The sequence below is a fragment of the Microcaecilia unicolor genome, chromosome 3, assembly GCF_901765095.1.
Source record: "Microcaecilia unicolor chromosome 3, aMicUni1.1, whole genome shotgun sequence".
NCBI classification, from domain to species: Eukaryota; Metazoa; Chordata; class Amphibia; order Gymnophiona; family Siphonopidae; genus Microcaecilia; species Microcaecilia unicolor.
The window spans coordinates 233,416,429-233,440,839 of NC_044033.1; the positions used below are offsets into that span (position 1 = coordinate 233,416,429).

The 24,411-nt window shown below is 42.9% G+C and overlaps 1 protein-coding gene across 1 annotated transcript in view; it reads right to left on the reverse strand.

Annotated features, from left to right (window-relative positions):
• Positions 1-1,222: 1,222 nt before the first annotated feature.
• Positions 1,223-24,411, reverse strand: part of MVB12A (multivesicular body subunit 12A) — a 97,292-nt gene continuing 74,103 nt past the window's right edge. The window contains exons 6-10 of the mRNA XM_030197567.1: positions 23,579-23,698; positions 13,657-13,754; positions 8,502-8,563; positions 2,836-2,895; positions 1,223-1,574 (exon numbers count right to left, since the gene is read on the reverse strand). Of these exons, the coding sequence (XP_030053427.1) occupies positions 1,512-1,574; positions 2,836-2,895; positions 8,502-8,563; positions 13,657-13,754; positions 23,579-23,698 (403 nt within the window). The 3' untranslated portion in view covers positions 1,223-1,511. The remainder of the gene's footprint in view (positions 1,575-2,835; positions 2,896-8,501; positions 8,564-13,656; positions 13,755-23,578; positions 23,699-24,411) is intronic.

The window sequence follows — 24,411 nt, forward strand, 5'->3', positions numbered from 1 at the left end:
CAATCTCTGTTATGTCCTCGCCGTGGCGAGGCCCAATTGACCAATGTTCATTGTTTTGAGTGAGCCTGGCAGCTAGGGATACCCCAAGTGTGAGAACAAGCAGCCTGCTTGCCCTCGGAGAAAGCAAAGATACTTACCTGTAGCAGGTATTCTCACAAACCCACCCTCCTCCCCTTTGGAGTTGTTCATTGTTCTCCTCTTGCTTTTGGACTACACTGAGGTCCTTCCGCGACAAGCGGGAAACCGGTCCGTGCATGCGCAGTGCGCGCCACTCGCACGCCAGAAGACTCTGAAAGGTTTTTGAAATTTTTGCTAGCAAAACTTCCGATCCTGGGCCAACGTGGATGTCGACCCAAGTGTGAGAACAATCAGCCTGCTTTCCTCGGAGAATACCTGCTACAGGTAAGTATCTTCACTTTATGCTTTTTATCCTCTTGTTTTCCATCTACTATTCCATAAGTATCTATAGACTCTGCATATTCAAAGAATGCTCCTCTGCACATCTCTCCAGGATAATTCATTGTAAAGTGAAATCATGCTTTGTAACCTCTAGTACTCCATAAGTATCTACAGACTATGTATATTCAAAGAATGCTCCTCTGCACTTCTCTCCTGTATAATTCATTGTAGACTGAAATTATGCTTTGAATCCTTTGGGTCTCTATGGAGATCTACAGAGCCCAGGGGTGTTCAAGGAGCTGTCAGCAATATAGAAAGTAGAAGTGTAACCATGTTTAACTGCTCCTCTGCATTTTTTCCTTCATAAATCAATGTAGTCTGCAATCATGCTTTGAATCCTATGCTGCTCTAATGGAATTACACAGAACTGGATTCTGACAAACAAAACTAATTTGGAAGTGTAACCACGTTTAACTACTCCTCAGCATTTCTCTCCTGGGTAATGCACTGTAAAGTGAAATCATGCTTTGTATCCTCTTGTTCTCCATCTAATACTCCATAGGTATCCACAGACTACACATGGGTCATAGAATGGTCCTCTGCAATTCTCTCCTGTATAAGTCATGGTAAAGTGAAATCATGCTTTTTAACCTCTTGTTTTCCATCTAATACTCCATAGGTATCCACAGACTATTTATGTTAAAAGAATATTCCTCTGCACTTCATTGTAGACTGAAATTGTGCTTTGAATCCTGTCACAGAATTGCAAATTATATTCTTGTTGCACTGAAACTACAAAATTCACAAAGTTGCTTACAAGTGATGAATCAGAATTCGACTTAAGTTTATTTTTAAAAATACAATTCTGAGGAGAAGGAACACACATGTTGTTTGTGAGTAGTGGGCTTGGTTAAAGAAGATCCGTGCCCAAGATATCAAAAATAACTCCCCCTGTAATCACAATATTACAGTAGTATGCTGAAAATTTAAACAATGCTAAAGGCCTGAAGATTCTTGTTTTATCCCCAGTGCTAGGGAATCCTCTCAGCGCAGAAAGAAAAGAAAACCAATGTGAAAATCTTGGTGCAGCTGTACATCGGTTGAGCCAGTTTTCAGCAGACACGGTGCGGTAGTCGTGCAGATGCCGATCTCTCAACCACAAAGGCATAGCTATACTAAAAAAAATAATAATAATAATAATGCATTTAAATATTAAAACTGCAAATACAAAACATTACCATCAACAGTTTCCCATCAGTGAATTTCAAACTGTAATAGAATAAGTGACATAAAGAAGACCTTCAGTTAGCAGCCTCTTCAAGTTTGTTGCTTTACTTCTCTGTTATTAGCCGAGGATAAATCTGACCACTAGGTGTTAAGCTTTATTTCAAGTTCAGAGTAAGAGCCCTGATTACTAAGTTGCTCTTTTTCATAAGGTCAAATGTTATACACAGTATCTTGCCAAATTAAAACCTGATTCCGATTGGGTGACCATAGACCTAATTCTTGTACTGAGAGGAATATTTATCGATATCCATCAGTTCCATCTGTGGCATTGGACTTCTCAAACAAAATTATTAAGATGAAAAATTGAGTACGTCCTGTCTTACAAGCTGTTACTGAATTTTCTGTTTCGCTAAATAACCATGCCATTTTTGTTGGGATTCCTTTCAGTTTATGTTTCAACATTTTTATTGATGGTTCAATATATCAGACATAACCAGCCAGAACATTAAGTACACAACAATGTAAACTGCAAGCTATAGGCAATGAAAGATATAGAACATCCATTCCATCATCAGATTTTCCCCATTTTCTCCCCCCCTCCCCCCATTGTCATATTTCGCCTTGCCCACTACTGACATCCTCAGCAAAATAAGTATTCACCCAAACGACTACATTCGAACTGTCTCCCCCCCCCCCCACATACCCCCCCCCCCTTATATCTCATTTGTGCTAACAAACAAAACCCTGAATCCTTTCAGCTTGTTAAAAGGGAGCAGATTTTTGTTCACATTTGCTGCTGCTTCTGATTTATTGGACAGCTGTCCATCCTATATTACAAAATCTTCTTTTAGTTATTGATTGGCTTTTTTAAAAATAATTTTTACTTCTAAAATAAACAAACAAAAAACCCCCCACTGCAGATCCCCACTTTAAACTAGGACTGTGAAAGGATCACTAAGCAGGAGAATAGTTCTGCTACTGAAACTAGAATTTTACCTACTTTTTTTTTCTATCAACAACCATATACATTCATTCAGAGCAAAGAAATCATCATCATCTTAGCTCAGACCAAGGGATAGAAAGGAGTCCTTTTACTAAGCAGCGGACTACTCAGAGCTCATGTCTTAGTAAAAAAGGGCCCTCAAATATTCTTTGCAGGTCGCATCATCTTATTATTACCTTCTTAGATAATAGAATTTAACTAATTACCTCGTTCTCAATGTCAGTGAGAGATTTTATACGCAAGTCTGCAAAGGAGGATGACAGTACCTAGAGAAAAATCATACAAACTTTTATTGATCAGTAGTCAACTAGTGTGGACATGGCAAAATGTTTTTGTAAGTAAATTAATAAGCACTGAATATACAACTGTGATGGCTAGGTGGCTGTGATCGGAGCTGGATCTTTATTTACATCTAACTCTCCTCCTCATCAACAAAGAAAAAGTCTTCAGCAATCTGCATCAGGACCATCCAAAGATATCAGAACCAGAAAATCTAAAGTTCATACCTGCAATCCATGAGTTAAAAAAATTATTTTAACTGAATAATCTATTTCTAAAATTCTGAATGTTAGACCCTTAAAACTAAAGGCAACTTATCAACCCCTCTGCAAAGAAGTTCACACAGACGTGCTAAGTACAGCCATTTATTTCTCTTATTGCTTGAAGCCTTTGATCTCACAAGCCTGGTCTGAATTTACAACTTAAAAAGGTCTGCTCTTTTAGATTATTTAAAGCCTTAACCCTAGTAAGATTGTTGATCTACAGGGTGAAAGCCTTAACCCTGCAGTTCCACCCACTGAATTTTTGCCTACTAGCTTCTGACACAAAAAAAATGTACATTGGCCCCAAAGACCATGCGAGCATCCCACCTCCCAACCAAAGAGAAAGCAAGCATGCAATAGATCAAATAACAGTACACCAAAGCTACCCCAGCACCCCAGACCACCCTTTGGAACTATATAACTGGTGAAGGGATTCACCTCAATGTTAATACTGCTAGATTTCTCAGCAATGTGACAATGTGGATCATGATATCATGCTACCATGACTGACAGAAACAGGTATCAATGGATTCAGATCCTATCAGACAGGCAACAATCCACAATGTTTGGCAGCAACTCATCACCACCATGGACACGGACTTGCAGGGTGTCAACTATTCTGTTCAATATTTACCTCAAGCCACTAGCTGAGCACCATCAGCTCTAAGGACAATGACATTTCAGCAGCTATTTAAAAGGGTTTAATTTAGGATGGTTCTTTTGTTGACTTAAAGGCTCTACCTTGGCTGTGGCCATCTAGCAATTGTGGACTTGAAAGACCAATGAAAGAACTGTATGCAGGGAGACAACTGCCTCTGAAATGCGAAGAAAGGGGTTCTGACAAGCGAGAGCCTGAAGATATTTTATTTTTGTTACATTTGTACCCCGCGCTTTCCCACTCATGGCAGGCTCAATGCGGCTTACATATTCCTTGGAAACTCTTAAAAGGAGGAGGCTGAAGAGCCCCAAGTACTGGCGTATGAGAAGGGTGGGGGGAGGCCACAAGCAACCTGCAAGGATCTAGTGATATCCGGGTGAGATGTAAGAAACATCTTCTGTAATTCTTGTTGTCCCAAATTGGGGATATAAAAACTTTTAGCCCCTGAATGTTTAGAGAACCCAAAGCCAATCCTTTCTGAAGATGTGCCTGGAGAAATACTAGGTATGTGCGATCTAAGTAAAAGAGAAAATCTGCACTTAGAACACCAGCCCTTACATGTCCTCCATACCCTCACATATGCCAAGGATTTAGAGCACTTCCAAGTCTGAAGCAATGACAAATAAGAACCTCCTTTTCATCACAACTGAGCCTTTTCAATGGCCGAGCATGATCCAGCATGTCGAATCAGGTACATGTACCATTATGTTGCTACAAGAATTATTTGACCCCGGTATAATGCAAGTCTTATCAACATGTGGCCTGCCATGGGCCAAGGAGAGAAGACATACAGTAACATGGATCTGGCCAGGGCTGCAGTAGACATCCTTTGAACAGTTGAACTTGGGAACTTTAGCATTCATTTTTTTGTCACCATCGTCCACTATCCTGGCTGGATAGTTCCCATTTTTCCTAGGTTCAAGGACTGCTTACTAAAAAAAGTCCACCTCCACACTCAGCGGTGTGATTTAGCAACAATCAGAGAAGATTTTTCTCTGCCCAACTCAGAAACGATGATGCCTCCACTGTTACTGAATGGCTGTGGGTGCTTGTTGATATAAGCCACTGCTACCACATTGTTGGAGGAAACATGGAGCAAGACCCCCACCAGAAAGGGAACAGTCATTTTGCACTGCCCTGAGCTCCAAATTTATCTACCACTGAGACTCCTGTTTCATCTATGTGCCAGACGCAATTTGTAATGAGCTCCCCAAACCGACTTGCTGGTGTCTATTGTCACCACCTCCCAGAAAAGAAGCTCTTGAAAAGTCAGCTTCCTGCATGCTCCATCGTGCATACAAGGAAGATGAAGTTTGTTCTTCTGCGAGACTGGAGACCAATGGGTAAGAAGAGATTCCTATAATGGACACTTAGGAACTCCTGTGACGTTTGTGAGCCCTTGGCCCAGAGGTGGCCGCGTGAGAATCACTCAACCCCCTCTGGGTGAACAGGAAAGGTAAAGTAGAACAGCTTAGCTGTACGGGGAAATCAAACACAAGCAGCTTAGCTGCACATATCAATACTAGCAGAGCAATGCAATACAGTAGGAAAAGGGACCGCTTTAGCAGGTTAAAGACAAACAAGCAATATTTGGCTGACAGAGCCACCGCTAGTGGTTAGGGAAAGGGTTCATTCCGTCAGTACACTCAGATTAGACGCTGAACAACCATGGCAAGCTCCCTCAAAACCAGAGTGGAGCAGAAGCAAAACGAAGGAAAAAGAAAAAGTCTTAAGGACCTGCATCACAGGTAGAGGCAAGAGTGGGTCACTCTGCTCACAACACAAAAGAGCCAAATGCTCCCAAGGCAGGCAAGGTGAAGAAGCCAAACCTGACTGATGCTCCCAAGGCAAGCAAGGTGAAGAAGCCAAACCTGACTGATGCTCCCAAGGCAAGCAAGGTGAAGAAGCCAAACCTGAGCTGCTCTTAAGGCAGAAGACTCAATGGCCCTGCACAGAACCCAAGGGCCAGGATCAGCCCACGTGGACCACTCCGCGCTCAAAGCATCGCTCCCTCGTCCAGAGATACCTCAAGACGTGGCCTCAGCTGCTGCACCTGCACCACTCCCCATCATCCAGCACAGTCCCAAGCACAGCTCAAAGCCACTCGCTGCATACAGCGACCAAGGACTCACGGTGGGTGACTGGAATCTCAGCTGAGGCACGGAAGGCTCTGGACTCACAGGCTTGGCAGCAGGCTTCACTGGACCCAAGCAAAGGTGAAAGCTAAAGGACTACCAAGCTTGAAAGCAGGCTTCACAAGAACAAAGCATTAGCTGAAAGCTTTACATCTCAGGGCTACCAGGCAGACTTCTACTGGAACACAGCATAAGGAGAAAGCTGTAGGCAAAGCTTCAAGCCACAGCCTCGCAAAGAAACAGAAGTTGGAACTAGTAGAGCCCAGGCAGGCATGGGCCCAATCAATGGTAAGAACCCTGAGCCCTCTCAGAAGCCAGCTTAAGTGCTCAGTGCTGATGCCATCACCAGCTTAGCCTCCACAGGTCACTGACTGGAACTGCAGGTAGTTTTAGAAGGTTTAGGAGAAGGAACAGGGCACTGACGAGTGCCCTGACGAGCACGGCAAGGACGTCACCGACTGTGACAACTCTTGCCCATGACATTACTTCCACCACCTCTGTCATTAACCCCAAAACCTGGACATAGTCCCAGACCCTAGGGCATGCCTTGACAGATGAGAAGACAAATCTGTTGAACCAGCTTCAACCTCTTGCTTCGTGTCGAATAGAATGCCCCAGATACTTCAGCGTCTGCTCTTCTTGAAATTGATCGCTGCAAAAGATGGACAACTTTGTCCGTCGTTGCGATACTGTCTAAATACAATGATGCATGAACAAGCCAGTTGTTGTGATATGGGTGGTAAACTCTGATTTCCTGACCCCCGCCACCACCATAATCAAGGAAAACATTTGTGGAAAGATTGAAGGGAAAAGCCCTCAACTGGAAGTGATGTCCCTGCATCATCTCTAATGCAAGGGTGGTGAGAAATTCTACTGCTTGAAACAAGGCTGTGTCTATGTTTAGTCCTTTGAGATCTAAGACCGGACAAAAGGTGCCTTCCTTCTTTAGGACACTGAAGTAGACGTCTCTGTTCAGCGTGGACTACCGGTGGCCAAAACCTCAACCACCTTTTGACAAAGAGACTGCAAAAAGAGGGGAGTGACTGGGCTGGAGCACTCCCAACTTGTAACCTTCTGTAAGAACATCCAGAATCCACTGTCCTGATTTTGGCCTATTCCTCCTGAAACACCTGAAGATGTCCTCCCAACAGACTTGAATCATTGCTAAGCTCTGGAGACATTGGCCACTCTAGCCGATTGAGAGGAGGACTTCCTATCTGCATGAAAGGAAGATTGGCATGCCTGAAAGTCGGACTTCAGACTATATTGCTAATGACTAGGCCAGTACAGTCTGCTGTCTCGAGATCAAGATTGAACACCCCCTGAGATGGGCGACCAGAGGCAACTGCTGTGGATCCCCCAATTCTTTCACCAAGTTACAAGCTTCTGAAAGGGCAATTTAACTAGACATGACTGGTACTGCATCCACTGCCCAGTGCCAGAACCAGAGTTGCTGATGTGCTGTGACAGCAAAATACATACTGGAGGCCATAACATGTCATAAATAGCATCCGCTAGCCATTACAGCACCCGCCTTGTGTTGACAACTGCTTATGCCACTTCAGGTATGCCATGAACACACATGCTTGAAAGTTGAAAGAGGCCACTAAAAAGACTTGTTTCAGCAAGCCCTACCTTCCTATCCTGTATGACTTTTAGGGCAATGCCCCCTTCCACCGGGAAGGTGGTCATCTTAGTACACCCTGGAAAGCTACAATTTATCTTTCTTCTCCAAAGCTTCGGGAAGCCCGAAGATCCAGGCATATCGGGATGCTGTGCCAAATCTGAAGATATTCAGATCCGTTGATTGTTTCCTGTGGGATTCCCGGCTTGCACGCACCATGCGACCAGACTGTCACCAGTGCAGCACAACGTGTCCCAAGCAGTGAGCCAGGATCCCTCCCCTGCATTCAGTAAAAAAAAAATGCAGCCCTCCAAGCAGTTCTGAATCAAACTTTATAGTCAAAATCCACCCGCTGGTTGATGAGACACAACTATCCCACAGGTTCTGAAGGAGTAGAACGGTACATAATAAAATAACCACCTAAATAAGCTAGGTGCGCTGTTAGAGAATAGCACATAAGCCCCTGCCAAAATGCATGTTAGTATTCTAGACATCCATGCATGCAAGTGGCATGTAAATTAAATGACCCTTTATCTGTAAAATTCCACTGAAAATTCACAGATGGGGGACTTTATCCAAAAGCCAGTGAATGCAGTACAGGTCATTTTTTTTGAATACCTGGTCTTTAGTATCTTGGACGATGCTGAGAAAGAAAGCATGCGATAACATTGCTTCAAACAGAAATCCCTTTTTTCAGACTTGGTGACATGGGGCCTACAAAATCTCACCTGAAGTTATTCCATCTCCCTAAGGGCATTGTGGTCTCTGATGCTGTAAGGACACCATGCTTTCAAGGAGACCTCCCCTATTCTCCCACTGTGTTTTATGCAGCATATCCAACTTCAAGACAAACCTTGGGGGTAAAATGAACCTGATTAATTCTGACACTGGGACAGGGGTATGTAGTACATACATTTGTGGCAAGATTCTTGTTTTCAAACTTTGGATGCAAAGTGAAGGGCACACCATCCATAGCTAGAAAGAGAGAAAACAGATTAGAAACACATTAAACATTTGGCCTTTTTTTTTTAATCCTCATTAATCATCATGCACTTTAATTTTTACCAAGTAACTCTGTGTCTAATATTACAGAAAGAAATAAGCATATTTGGGAGCGTACGCAGGACTACGCTGTTGTGTTGAAGATTAATATAAGTATAAGCTAAGTATAAGCTCACTGACTCTACAAGTTGAAGTAACAGACACCAAGAAAATGACCTTTTAGGTGGCATTATGCTCTTCCTTCATAAACAGAGCTACTTCATCCCCTCCCTATACTATACTGTTCCCTTGGATTTTTGCAACCTGAGTGTATGATCCTGCATTTTTTAGCATTAAATCTGAGTTGCCAATTCTTCAAGCTTTAGTACCATCCACAAAGAGATACCTTACCAGACCTTCCACAGTATCACTCAGAAACACCCTTTTCCTCAGAACAAGCTCCATTTACCACTACCCTCTGTCTCCTTCCACTTAAACAGTTTTTAACCAGTCAATTAGTTTGGGACCCATACTGAGGGCACTCAGATCATTTAATAGTCACCTGTGTGGAAGTGTGTCAAAGGCTTTGTGAAAATCAAAGTACACCAAATGGAGCTACCCCTCATATAATTTTGGTCACCCACTGGCCTGCCTCTAGTGAAGCCATGCTGCCTCGGTTCCTGCAGTCCATTTGATTCCAGAAACCTCAAAATCCTCCACTTTAGAAGTGTTTCCATTAGTTTACTCGCCACCAAGCTCAGACTGACAGATTTAATTCCCAACCTCCTCCTTACTTCCATTTTTATACAGAGGCTTCTCCAGTCTTCCAGGACATCAGACTCTAAGGAGGTCAGACAATGGAGCTGCCAAAATTTTCCGAGTTCCTTAGAACTCTCATCATTGCTTTTTCTATTTTTACTTTACTTAGCTCCTACTGAACAGTTGCTTATCAAAAAACATCCATAGACTTCCATCTGTGAAAACAGAACAGAAATAATTTTTTAGTTTAGTTTTATCCTCATCAGCTTCTACATATTCTTCCTTTTCACCCTTGAGCCTCAACAGGTAAAGTATTGCCATACTGGGACAGACCAAAGGTCCATCAAGACCAGCATCCTGTTTCCAACAGTGGCCAATCCAGGTCACAAGTACCTGGCAAGATCCCAAAACATTACAATACATTTTATGCTGCTCAAAACACGGCAGCCAGGCTTATATTTGGAAAAACACGATTTGAAAGCACAAAACCCCTCTGTGAAAAACTGCACTGGCTCCCAATCAAAGAATGTATTGCTTTCAAAATCTGCACCCTGGTTCATAAAATTATCTTCGGCAAAGCCCCAGGATACCTCATAGACCTACCAACCAGAAACACATCCAAATCAACAGGAACATATCTCAATCTCCACTACCCAAGCTGTAAAGGACTTAAATACAAATCAATTTACGCACCCAGTTTCTCCTACATAAGCACACAACTGTGGAACGCACTACCAAAAGCCTTGAAAACAATGTATGACCACCTAAGTTTCTGGAAATCACTAAAAACTAACCTGTTTAAAAAGGCATACCCTACCGATCCAACTTAAATGCCTGAACTCTGCAACACAACAAAACCAAAGTAAGTAATGGACACAACTCAACTCTTCTGCTCTACGATTCCCCAATGTGACTGTACCACATGAACTAATCTTACCACATCATCACTTTGTATTTGTTCATACCGGAGTTGGCGAACGCCTCTCTGGTACTATGTAAGCCAAATTGAGCCTGCAAATAGGTGGGAAAATGTGGGATACAATAAATAAATAAATAATGGTCTATTGACTTTTCCTTTAGGAAACCATTCAAACCTCTTTTAAACCCTCTCTAGCAACGAATTCCAGAGTTTAATTGCATGTTGAATGATGAAATATTTCCTCCGATTAATTTGTAGTTTCACTGCATGCCCCCCCCCCCTAGTTCTAGCATTTTTGGAAAGAGTAAACAAGTGATTCACCCATTTCAATCCACTCATTATTTTATAGACCTCTATCATAGCTCCCCTCAGCCATCTTTTCTCCAAGCTGAAGAGCACTAGACGCTGCAGCCTTTCCTCATAAGGAAGTCATCCCATCCCCTTGACGAAAATTCGTCACCTTTCTTTGTACCTTTTCTAATTCCACTATATCTTTTTTAAGATGCAGTGACCAGAATGGAACACAATATTCGAGGTGCAGTTGCACCATGGACCGATACAAAGGCTAATTTTTGTTTTCCATTCCTTTCGAGGTGCAGTTGCACCATGGACCGATACAAAGGCTAATTACTATAAATGCCTAACATTCTATTTGCTTTCTTAGCGGCCGCAGCACACTGAGCAGAGGGTTTCAATGTATCATCAACGGTCACTCCTAAAGTGGATCCTTCCATTATATAACTATAATTCAGGTTCCTCTCTCTCATATGCATAACTTTGCACGTTCACAGAAACATCATCTGCCATTTAGATGCACAGTCTGTAGGGGTATTTATCTGAGATCTCACCTTTGCTGGTCTTGGCCTATACAAGCCTGAACCATTCTTATAACAATATGGATTCACCAGCCTGTGATCTGAATACATCTGTAACTATCAGAATCCAGCTTTCTTGCAAAGGAAAATTACTGCTGAGCATTGCAAGATTACTTCATCCAAGGACATATTCTTTGTTGCAAACTAGACCTGGAGGAGAGAGAGACACGGCTCCAGGAGTATGGCCTCAGATAGGGAGTTTGCATGCCATCTATAACAAAGGCTCTCTTCATGACCATGAAACTGGCTGGACATTAAGTCATCGTATGTGATGTCATCTGACCCTTGGATACCAAAAGGGAACACCGGAGGACTGGCAGGTGGATAGAAAGCTCTGAAGAGAGCAAAAGACTGATTTTCCTAAACATCAGTGAACTACATGCCTTGTAACAAACTCACAGGGTTTGCTCAGCTACAACAAGGCCTTATCTACTGAAGACTGTGTAATCTACATTCAGATATACAAATCTTGGACCTTATTCCTGGACTGGGAGGCTCGCTGAGGTTTTCAGCTCGAGACTGAGGAACTCCGCTTCTCCACCATTGGGAGTCTGTGACAGACAGCAAGGTGAGATAACAGGATATATTACCTATGGTCACGGGGATAATTAGTCCTTAGTTTGAGACAGGTTTACGTCAGGACCTCTGGTCTGTGTATTCAGCTGCTAACTGTATTTTGCATAAGACTTGTGATAAGTTCTCATAATAATCATTAGGATATCAGCTGTGATTGGTATAATCACTCGTTTAGTTAGTCCGTTATTATAATCATATTGTATTATCTATTCTGGTGATAATCTATTTTTATAGCAAATTATTTCTGTATTTTGCTTGGCATTTTGCTTCAGTTTTATATATATATTTTTCTTTACATAATAAACAATAATATATTCCTTCTGTGGCATGGTTTATTTTACAATAGCTAGCTTGTCATTCAGGCTATAGAGGTATACCTCTCTAGACACGAGTCCAGAGTATTGCTATCTGGTAATGTTCTCTGATATATAAGTACAACTAGCATGCCTACAAGTCTCCCAGTCTCGTAAGGTCATTTTGTAATTTTTCACGATCGTCTTTAACAACTTCCTCTACAGCAAATTACCTCACTAGTTACTCCCATCTCTAAATCATTTACAAATACGTTAAAAAGCAGCAGTCCCAGCACAGACCCATGGGGAACCCCACTAACTACCCTTCTCCATTGAGAATACTGACCATTTAACCCTACTCTCTGTTTTCTATCTTTTAACCAGTTTTTAATCCACAATAGAACACTACCTCTTACTAACAATAGATCCGCAAGTTCATTTTTCAGTTCTATCAGTACTCGGGGATAAATACCATTACATCCTCTAGGTCTATAGAGATTCAGTTTCACCGACTCGTCAGCTTTGAATACCATTTCTGACACCAGTATCTCTCCCAAATCTTCCTCGGTGAAGACCGAAGCCAAGATTTCATTTAATCTCTCTCTCTCTCTCTCTCTCTCTCTCTCTAATGGACACAATACCAAAGCCCATTCTACCAGTAGGCCAAATAGAATTATATTTTGTCTTTTTTTTTTTTGTTAATTAGAAATGATGAGTAGTAGTAGTAGTAGTAACCTGAAAATGAAGAAAAAGGGGCTTAGTAGATAGAGTTGGATTGGACCAAACCATAATGAAGGCCAGAGAGTCCCCAGAGGGGTCTGGTAACACAGATGATGTCTTGGAGCCTTCTAAGTAGCCTGAGTCCACCTCATCTTTAGACATGCCAAAGCAATTACATCCATAGTTAAGCCTGTACAGTTCACCTTCTCAACATGCCCCCTGGTGATGTCTGCTGATTCCTCTAAATTTCCTTTACCACAATTACCAGACTGGTGATCCTTTTCCAGCAGAGAAAAAACTTCTGCCTGAGATGATGGGCTTGAGACTTGGGATAATTTATGATGAACCCCACTAACTCCAGTACCTGGATGATGATACGCACCTATCCTTACCTATCCTTGAGCTTGTTCCTGAGATGTGTTCTTGACTAGTCTAGATCTGCTGGAACAGCAGTGAGACATTCCTGATATCTCTTCCACCCATTGCCCAGAATCATTATCCCTCAACCTCTCTTCTTGTTCTGCCTTGCCCATATGTTGGGGGGGGGGGGGGGTAAGAGGGTGCACTGGTGTTGATGCACCCTGCGTTTCCATAAAAGTCAACACAACAAAGGCTGGCCCTGTCTCTAGATATAAAAACTTGTCTTTTACAGCTCTATAGTCACATCTGAAGATCAAAATTATGAAAGCTTGAAAGGTCCTATGCTAGGGTTGGTCCTATCTGTCACAAATGCTTTCACCAGGACCAATAAGGCTACCATAATTTTAAAAACATTTTTCATATCTGTGCTAATTCATCTATTAAATACAAAATGTGTTACTAATTTTTTTATCTAAACATCTGTACATATTACAGTGCATCCAGTAGGTGTCCGTACATTTCACTTATAATAGCCTCTAACCCCATACAATTTAAACTACCCCAACACTATTGTGTGGTAAATACCTGAGATGCCATAAACATTGGATGAGTCATGGAGGGAGGTCGTCCGCTCTAGGGATGGTCTCCCATTAGATTGAGAAGACACAGCTGCAACCTTTGTACTTTAAGCAAAACAAACACACAGTAAACTGTGAATGATTTGGAAACATCTAATCTAGAAAATCTGAATGGAAAAATAGTTTTTACCTGATAATTTTCTTTGCTTAAGTCCCAAAGGATTAGTCCATATTTATGGATTGTGCCCATCTAACAACAGGTGGAGACAGAGAACAAATTAAACATTTATGGATTGTGCCCATCTAACAACAGGTGGAGACGGAGAACAAATTAAACTTTGCCACATAAGGCATTTGGTATTCAGATAGCCAAGCAGTAAGAAGAACTCTGTCTCTGAAGAACAAAACACAAACAGGAACAACAAATAATCCAACAAAACAGAAGGAGAAGGGACCTGGATCAATCCTTTGGACTAAAGGAAAGACAATTATCAGGTAAGAGCTGATTTTTCCTTCCTTAGTGTCACCAAAGGATTAGTCCATATTTGTGGGATGTTTACAAGAAGCCCTCAAGTTAGGAGGGAACGTGCTAACCCACAAGCTCCAAAGAAAGTTTCTGCCCCCAGCTGCCACATCTAGAAGATAAAGCCGATATAGTGTACTTTAATCAATGAGCTATAGTCAATTTAGAAGCACACAAACCCTTTTTGGGTCCGAAGAGAAGAATTAAAAGATTAACTGAGCATTTAAAATCTTTAGTGACCTCTAAATAGTGTAAAAGAGTCATAAGGAGGAAAATTCTTATCCACGATCCTCTTCAGAAAAGTAGTGTTGATTAACACGAAAAGCATAAACCACTTTAGGGAAAAAGGAAGGGAGTGTATGGACACCCCAACTTCAGTAGAACATAGAGCTTCAAGCCTTATCTTGTAGAGACCCCTTTCTGAGAGCCTTCTGGCCAAAGACATAGCTACTAAGAAAAATGTTTTCAAAGTAGCTTTGTGTAGGGATTCAAAAAGGTTTTTTTTAATTTCTTTTAAAGGGCTTAAAGAACAAGATTAAGGTTCAGGACAGATGTGTCTTGATCAAGTCCCAAGGTGATTGATATCTCTCAACTAATACACATCTGAGTATGTTGACAAAGAATACAGTTGGATGACTACTAAAACAAGTAAGAGCTACTACCTGAACTTTGAGAGAATTGAAAGACCTCTCTCATGCCCTTCTTGAAGAAAGGTTAGAATTTGTGGCAGTGACACTTTAACTGAACACCAAGATTCAAAGGTTTCTCTATACCTGAGCATATATAGTAGTAGATGTAGATCTTTTGGGGGGGATTGCAGAAGAGTAGAAACAACTTCTTTCAAGCAAACTTTCTTCCTTCAAGACCAGAAAAGGAGGGATCGTCCATTGGAATCAGAAGGTCTCTTCAATTTTATCAGATTGCCAATCCAGAGCTAGATGGATCATTTTCTCTGGAAGACAGACAGCTAAACAAGTTTTCTGCTCAATATTGGCCACAGAGGAAAATCATATAGGTGGTCCGCTTGCCACTGTTGTAGAAGCGCATCCAGACCCGCCACATTGGGGTCCTTCGAAAGGCTGAGGAATCTGCAGACTTCGGCCATCTTTCTGGGTGTCATTAGATCCATCCCCAGGACTCTCCAATATGATGTAACTGCCACTTCTCCAGATCCAGAGAAAGCTTGAGAAAATCCGCTTGCGTATTTGAAAAGCTGCTGAAAAGTGGACCTCAACCCAACAGAAAAGAACCTTTGCTTCTGTGGCTCCCCGCTGCCTGATAAAGAAAATGAGCAAAAGAAAAACAAGGTTTTTTTTTAAATGGCTCTGAGCTCTATACAATTGATGTACCAAGAGGCTTCAGTTGGAAACCATCAGCCTTGGACTAATGGAAGCAAATAACTCTGCAGCCCAATAAGCTGGCATCTGTTGTGAAAACAGTAGAAACTATTATCAAGACAAAATTACAGAACATAGTTTAATGGGTTCTGCCAAGGGAAGTACTGCCTCACCAATTTGCTTCATTTTCTTTGTATTTTCAGAAATTAAAAAGTCACAGGATAGAAGGCAATGTCCTGTGGATTAGGAATTGGTTATTGGACAGAAACAGAGGGTAAGGTTAAATGGCTATTTCTCTCAATGGAGGAGGGCATGCTGCAGGGATCTGTACTGGAACCAGTGCTATTTAAAATTATCTGGAAAATGGAATGAGCAAGGTGATTACATTTGCAGATGACACAAAACAATTCGAAATTGTCAAAAAAACATGCAGATTGTGAAAAATTGCAGGAAGACCTTAGGAAATTGGAAGACTGGCATCCAAATGACAGAAGACATTTGATGTTTTCAAATGCAAAGTGATGTACATTGGGAAGAATAATCCAAATCAATTACCTGATGCTATAGTTCATTGTAAGAGTCAGCACTCAAGAAAACGATCTAGATGTCATTGTAGATAAGACACTGAAATCTTTCTGCTCAGTGTGCTATGCTGGCCAAAAAAGCAAACAGGATGCTAGGAATTATTAGATTAAGTATGCAAAATAAGACCAAGAATATTATAATGCCTCTGTATTGCTCCATGGTGTGACCACATCTTGAATATTGCATTCAACTGTGGTCGCCGTATCTCAAAAAAGATATAGCAGAAGAGCGACCAAAATGATAAAGGTGATGGAAGTCCTCTCAAATTAGGAAAGGCTAAAGAGGTTAGGCCTCCTCAGCTTGGAAGAGGGTGATATGATTGAGGTCTATAAAATCCTGAGTGGTGTAAAACGGGTAGAAGTGAACTGATTTTTCACTCTTTCAAAAAGTTCAAGGACCAGGGGAAATACTTTTAAAACAAATAGGAAGAAATATTTTTTTCACTCAAATGAATAGTTAACAACAACAACAACAACAAAAAAGCTTTAAAAAAAAAAAGGTTAACTGCTCTCTGTCAAAAAAAAACAAAACAAAACTTGAGGGGACTCAAAGCTCTCTAAATGAAGGTAAAAAAGAATAGAGGAACACTAAACAGGCACTTTCAAAAGACTGTGCATAAACTGAGTTGTGGCAGCCTTCATACAGCCAAACAAAAAGGGAAGTGAAACAAAACAACTACTGAAGCCTGTTATCCCACAGGTACAGTGAATACAGAATAGTCTCTTTACCTCATAGGCAACTTTACACAGGCTTAAGATTCTCATCTATAAATCAACAATAGATACACATATACCACTTACATTTGCCAAGTTTTACCACACAAGTCTGCCCTCCAGCCAGACCTCAAGAACAAGATCCTTATGAAGCTTAAAGTCAAGTTTAGTTTACCTTATATCAGGTTCGGGTAGCTTACATACAAGCTGTGGAGATCAATACTCCAGAGCAACTTCTCTCTTCCCAAGGGCCTCCCTGTTCTGTCCTGCTAGAGGGCTTTTATGTCTGGCTCACTGTAAATGTCCTTGGCACAGAATACTCCCCAATGAAGTCTCTAAAAAGAGAAACTGCAGGATCAGATTTAAAAGAGATAAGAGAAGCCGTGGAGGGTAGAAGTGGTGGAAGGAAGGGGAGGGATCTGGCATCACCAGGTTCACAACGAAAACACTGATGAAGAAAGCCTTTGCCTTACAAGCTCAACTGAAGCCCACCACAGGAAAGGGGAGAGGTGCTGGAGGGATCTGGCTCCACCAACTTTTCACCAAGAAGGCCAATTTAAAAAGCCTTTACCCCAGCTGAAATGAAACATCAGAAAAGAAACAGGAGCCAACCACAGGAACCTGCGACGGAGCTGCACAGCAAGATTCTACCTCTTACAGGTGATAGAGAGATACAGCGAAGATACTTACCTGTAGCAGGTATTCTCTGAGGACAGCAGGCTTCTTATTCTCACACGTGGATTGATGCAGTCCAGCGTCGCCCGGTTCGGCAAGATTGCCAGAGGAAAATTCCAGAGCTTTAAAGGAGCGTAAGCAGCGCTCCAACGCACGAACGCACTGCCTTAGTTTAATATAAAAGCAAGTAACTAAACAACTACATATGAAAAGAACTCCAAGGGGAGGTGGGCGGGAATGTGAAAATAAGAATACTGTCCCCTGAGAATACCTGCTACAGGTAAGTATCGTCACATTCTTTGAGGACAAACAGGCTTGTTATTCTCACAAGTAGGGAATTCCCAGCATCCGGGCTCACAGAAAACAACAAACATTGGTCAACTGGGCATCAGAACGGTGAGGACATAACAGATTAACCTGAAATGAAATACAACTACCCCGAACAGAACAAAACAGGTCTAGGTGAGTGGAGTTGGATTCTAGACCCCAAGCATATTCTACAACACTGACTGCCCAAACCGACTATCGGGTATCTTGCTTAAGGCAGTAATGAGATGTGAATGTGTGGAATGAAGACCACGTTGCAGCCTTGCAAATCTCTTTAATGAAGGCTGACTTCAAGTGAGCCGTGACATGACCCTCCAAAATCAGCCCAGCCTGAGCATAAGCAAAGGAAATGCAATCCGCTAGCCAAGTGGATATGGTATGGTACGTTTACCGATGGCGACCTCTCCCTCTGGTTGGGATTTAAAAAAAAAAACAAAAAAACACTGTACGGACTGTCTGAAGGGCTTTGTCCATCATGTAAAAGGCTAACACTCTCTTCCAGTCCAAGGTGTGCAAGCTGCTTTCGCCAGGATGGGCATGAGGACGGGGGAAAGAATGTTGGCAAGATAATCGACTGGTTCAGATGGAACTCAGACACCACCTTCGGCAGGAACTTAGGGTGCGTGCGGAGGACTACTTTCTCTGTTGTGATGAAACAGTATAAGGTGCATCCACTCCTAAGGCCTGAAGCTCACTGACCCTACGAGCTCAAATAACAGCCACCAAGAAAACGACCTTCCAGGTCAAGTACTTAAGACGGCAAGAATTCAGTAGCTCAAAAAGGAGCTTTCATCAGCTAGGTGAGAACAACATTGAGATCCCATGACACTGGCGGAGGTCTGACGGGGCCTTTGACAAAAGCAAACCTCTCATGAATCAAACTAAAGGCTGTCCAGAGATTGAGCAGATCTCATATGTAGGCGTGTAATGGGTGTAACATACACTGTGGAAGCCATGTGGCCCAGTAATCTCAACATCTGCCTGCTGCAATGTCCAAACTTTGGATGCCAGTGAGAGAAGATTGTCTACATGCGCCTTCGGGAGGTAGGTTCAGACATTCTTCGTATCGAGCAGGGCTCCTATGAACTCCAATCGTTGAACTGGGTAGTTGATAACAAACCTTAATAGTTCCTGACTGATTCGACCACATGGGCCTTGAGAAGGGCAGAGAGTTCTTCTGCAAGTACCTACCTGTGCTGAGAGCCTAAAGAATGGGCTCTCGGTGGACAATTTGGAGGTTTGGAAAGCAAATTGAGGGTGTATCCAAGCCAGACTATTTGAAGAACTTATCGGTCAGAGGTTAAGAGAGGCCACCTTTGGTGAAAAAATATTAACCTCTCCCCCACTGGTAAGTCGTCCAGGACGGACACATAGTGGCTATGCTATGCAGGAGCCAGTCAAAAGTTCATCCTTTGCTTTTGCTGGGCAGCAGCAGGGGCCTTGGGTGCACACTGTTGATGAGAATGAGTGCGTTGAGGCTGATCCTGAACAGGCTGGTGAGCTGCAGGAGTGTACCTACGCCTAGAATAGGGAGCACTCCATGACGTACCAAAATACCTCCAGGATGAGGCAGTAGCAGAAGACACGCGGCGGGAGAGAGAAGACATAGCATCAGTATGCTTCTTGATTTGGACAGCGACCTCCTCAACCTTTTCCCTGAAAAGATTATCCCCCTGGCAAGGAACATCCGCTATTCTCTGCTGGACTGAATGGTCCAGGTCAGAAACACACACCCAGGAGAATCTGCGCATTGCTACACCTTGGGCAGAGATTCTGGATACCATGTCAAAAGTGTCGTAAGTGCCCCTGGCCAAGAACTTGCAACACGCCTTTTGCTGCTTGACCAGCTGGCGAAAAGGCTCAGCATTCTCCAACGGGAGTGAATCAACCAAGCCCAACAGCTGCCTCACCGAGTTCCGCAAATAGATGCTCCTGAAGAGCTGGTATGACTGGATGCAGGCGATGAGCATAGTGACCAACATCTTTCTCCCAAGAGTGCACGGTTCTAGCTTCTCTGCCTGGGGGAGCTAAGGCATAGTCCCTAGTACTCCTGGCTTTTTTGACAGCAGCATCCACCACCACCATGGAGTCGTGGGGTAACAAACCTCGCCAACCCAGGTTCCCCATGGATCCAATACTACGTATCAATTTTCTTGGGGACCACAGGAACAGAGGGGACGCCCAGTTCCTAACAACGACTACCTTGAGTACCTTGTGGAGAGGAGTCTTCATTGCCTTCTTAGGGGGGGGGTGTAATCCAGGACATCAAGCATCTTGGCCCTGGGCTCATCCTCCACTTCTATGGGGAATGGAATAGCCTCAGCCATTTCCTGTACAAAAGAGGTGAATGAGAGGCTCTCAGTTGGAGATAGGTGGAGGAGACGGCTCAGAAAAGATCCCATAGGACTCATCGGAGAAAAAGTACCTGGGATCCTCTTCTGCTTCTGTATCGTGAAGCACTTCCCTCAGGGATGTCCGAGACCCTCCTTGACGTCGAGGACCCATGTCCTCGAGAACGGTTTTGAGGACCCAGCTCCCGCCTCGACTCCGACGAAACTTCCTCCACTGACAAAGGGGTGACTGTCAACACCGGGGCCACAAGCAGCGCTGGTGTGGAAGGCCGCACGTAGACTGAGGGCCAGGCGGGGCTGCAGCTGAAGGCATGGTAGGTGCAAGCACCCCCCAATGCACATTGCTGCATGAGGCTGTCCAGATGCACTCAGAGGACCACCATCGGTAAAGGCTGCGGGGCCGGTTGGAGCTCAGGATGCAGAACCGCTGGGGCCGCTGCGGGAGCAGGATCTCGGCTTCTGGGAGATGCATGCATCAGCACCTCCTGGATGGAGGGGGAGTGCTTCTCCCAGCATTGATGCTTCTCAGGTGCCGAATTCCTCAGCGCCTCGGAGCTACCGACAGACACTGAGTGTTGATGAAGATTGGTGATGGTGCTTCTTGGCCTTCGCCCGATGTACGTCACCTCGGGGTTGGTTCCGATGATGGACAGTCCTGGGGGCCTGCATAGCAGGAAGCCTGAAAACAGGTGTAGACCAACTCGATGCCTCACTGCTCTCAGTGTCTTGGGGTCTCGCAGCAGCCGTCCCTACCGTGACTCCCGATGCAGCACTTGATGTCAATGCCTCCGACCTCGATGCCGATGAACTGAACTGAGCTTCAAAGAATTTTTTCACGAGCCTCCCCGGAAAGCTGACACAGACGAAGACACAGGACACAGTTGGCAGGGAGATCCGCCAGGCAGGCCTAAATGCGGTCCACGTTGAAAAGAAAGGAAACAGACGCAGGGCAGACCAAACTAGAAAGGAGGATTTTTTTTATTTTAAATTATAATGAAAAACAAAGAAATAGAAAACAGAGTGAGCGGTACAAAAAATACCAAAAAGGTACTCAAAGCTTTACCAGACGTGTAAGCGGAGAACAAAGAAAAACAACTTCTTAAGTGAACGAAAAGAAACTGTGGCGGTGTGTTCGCATGTCAGGCGAGAAGGCACTTGCACATACGCATTAGAGCACTGCTCACACGCCTTAAAGCTCTGGATTTTTCCTCTGGTAATCTTGCCAAACTGGGCAATGCTGGACCGCATCAACCCTTCTCAGAGAATGAATGGAACCTAGTGTATAACAGCTGTATTTGGTAACATTTTAATCTGCTCTCTATCTCCACCTGCTGGTAGATAGGCACAACCCACAACTACTGACTAATCCTTTGGTGATGCTAAGGAAATCAGGGTTTCATGTATAAGACCCCAAATAATGGTACCACAGGGTTAATTCTGTAAGAAGCTGTCTAGATTTAGGCAGTGAATACACACATAAATGCTAGTATTCCAGACATTTACACATGTATGTCAATACATCTGCACATAAATGACAATCCATCAACATGCCATTCTGTAAGTATGCACCAATGTTTGATGGTGTGTACTTTGCAGGTGGGCATTCTCATGGTTGGAGTTTGGAATGGACACCATACACAGTTACAAATAAACTATATAATATTAGGATTTATATACATGCTTCTTCAATCTAGGCACGAGTTATAACACCAACTCTACGGCTGGCATAAATGCTTTGCATATTACTTTTCTTAACAGAATAAGCTCTAAATAACATTGAAAATTTCAACATGCAGAAAACCAGCAAAAATACCAAACTAAATTAAACAGTACTTTTTTATTTCCTTTATATTTAAACAATTTTTATTGATGATCAAACATTTGGAACAGAGTTATAAAAGACAAACATAGTAATACATCTTATGCATTTATGTACATCTTAACTGTACCATCAATTTTATTCCATTAACTCCCCCTCAACCACCCCCTCCCATAACCTCTACTCTAAACTTCTTACTTCATGGTATCGTTCCTTCAAAATCTAACTGCAGACTTTACCTAAGTAACACAAGGAGCATACGTCTACTGGGTTCTCCGCAAGTTAGGGTTTACCCAAATTATTAAGTACCGCACTTCTTGCTTTATGAGAGATATTTTGCAAGTATGGATTCCATATAGTAATAAATGCTTTCTTCTCTTTGGGCTGCTAAAGGCCGATCTGGCCTCCCAGAGCATTAGTTCATGGAGTCTATTCCTCCAGAACCATACTGACGGTGGTTCCGCCTGTATCCAGTGCCTTCCCCACTGCGCATGCCTTACAGAAGAGTAACTCCAAATTTTTATCTGAAATCCCATATGCATTACTTTTATTCAAAAGTACTCCTCTCCAGGAGGGGAGCATCCTTTGCCCCGATAATTTTTCAAGGTATTTCTGTACTGCTTTCCAAAATGATTTTATTTTGTCGCATCTCCAGAATGCATGCATAAAGGTATTCCTCTCTCTGCCACATTTAGGGCATTGCGCATCAGATATCCAACCAGCCCTTGCTGCCTGTGATTGTGTTATGTATCCCCGATGTATGATCCTATATTGACTCTCCTGCAGCTCCGCCCCACCCACTTGTTTGGGTACATCTTTGATCAATTTAGCAAGATTTATTCCCTTCAACTCATATCCCAAATCTTTACTGCATGTATCTTTAAGCATCTCATATGCTCGAGGTGGACTGAGCGACATTAAAACTCTGTGTAGGCACGATATTGACACCTGTACATATGTTAAACAGTACTTTTATACCACAGTTTGCCAATTCTATGCAGTTTACATCAAAAAGAACCAGGCATACATGGGGAAATAATCAAGAAAAACAAAAAAAGACAAAAAAATCAAATAAATTATGAGAGAATCCAACATTAAACGTATTTTAAAAATTTCTCAAATAACCATGTTTTTAGGGTTTTTCTAAACAGCAACAGACTACTGAAAGATCTACAGGTATCCAGAATTTCATTCCAGAATTTTATTCCCATAAAAATGCTCATTTCCACAGCAGGGAGTAGCCAGAACTGTCTATTCCTATACAACTCTGTTACCTCTCATCTACTTAGGAACACAGAGGTAACTACCAAGGATGATTGCGGGTCAGCAGTTGGGTCTATGAGAATTGTGCATCCAATCAGAGGTACACTAGTTCGACTAGTAACATTTGGTATATGTATATTCCTTAAAGCAAATTATATAACCCTAAAAAACTACAGCACATTAGAATCTTTTTCCTTTACCACATAAGGGCCTCCAGTCAACAGGCAACGGTGGCAATAAAAAGAAGCAGAAAAAGACAGGGGTGAAACAGTAAGAGAGGAGAGATGGTGAGATGGAGCAGCCACAGACTGAAGATAAGACATGAATAATACTCACTTTGCCTGATTTGTGCTATCCAGGGAAAGTCCTCTCATTTCCATGCTAAGGTTTCTAGGTTTAGGTTTAGGTTCAGAAATCTTTCCCTTCTTACACCAGATACAGAAGCCACCAATTTCCCTAGAAGAAAATAAACAATGTACGAGAAAGTAAAAAAGGGAATAGAAGGAAATCAAAACAGACTGCACAGACTAATTGACACTGCCTATGGATCTAGGAATGGTATACCGCTAGTCAGACCCCTCTGCAGAGAAAGAAGGATCCAGCCCATGATAATTTGTCCAGACTGCATATCACAATGGCTCAGGGTAGCATGAGTGACATGGAGGTCAATTTTTAAAAGATTTAACTAGCCAACTTCAGCAGTTAGATGGTCAAACCTGCCAAATTTTTTTTTAAACCCCACTCTGACTGGATAAATCTGTGTGCACAGAATCAGGAATGCCGACAGAGCCGGGCCACCCCTCCCCCCAATGAGGCCACAGCCACCCCGCCTCCCCACTCCCATTATCGTCGTGCGTCTGCTCATCTCCTCTGTCTGTCACTCTCCTGCTCCTGTGTGCCAGAACTTGGGTTATCACTATAATGCACTCGGGTCCCCAGGGCCGGTGCTAGGGTTTCTGATGCCCCTACCCAAACAGCATCTCCTTTCTCCTCCCAACCCCTCCTTCCCTGTCTAGCACCTTCTCCCCTCCCCTCAGCGAAAGCAACACAAACTTCTCCACTACCAGACACCTGCTCCCAATGCTCCGCCCCTTTTACCAGCCATGGTGCACATAAACAGGCATCATCATTGAAAATATTACACAAGTATAGGAGAAAACAATTTGTGT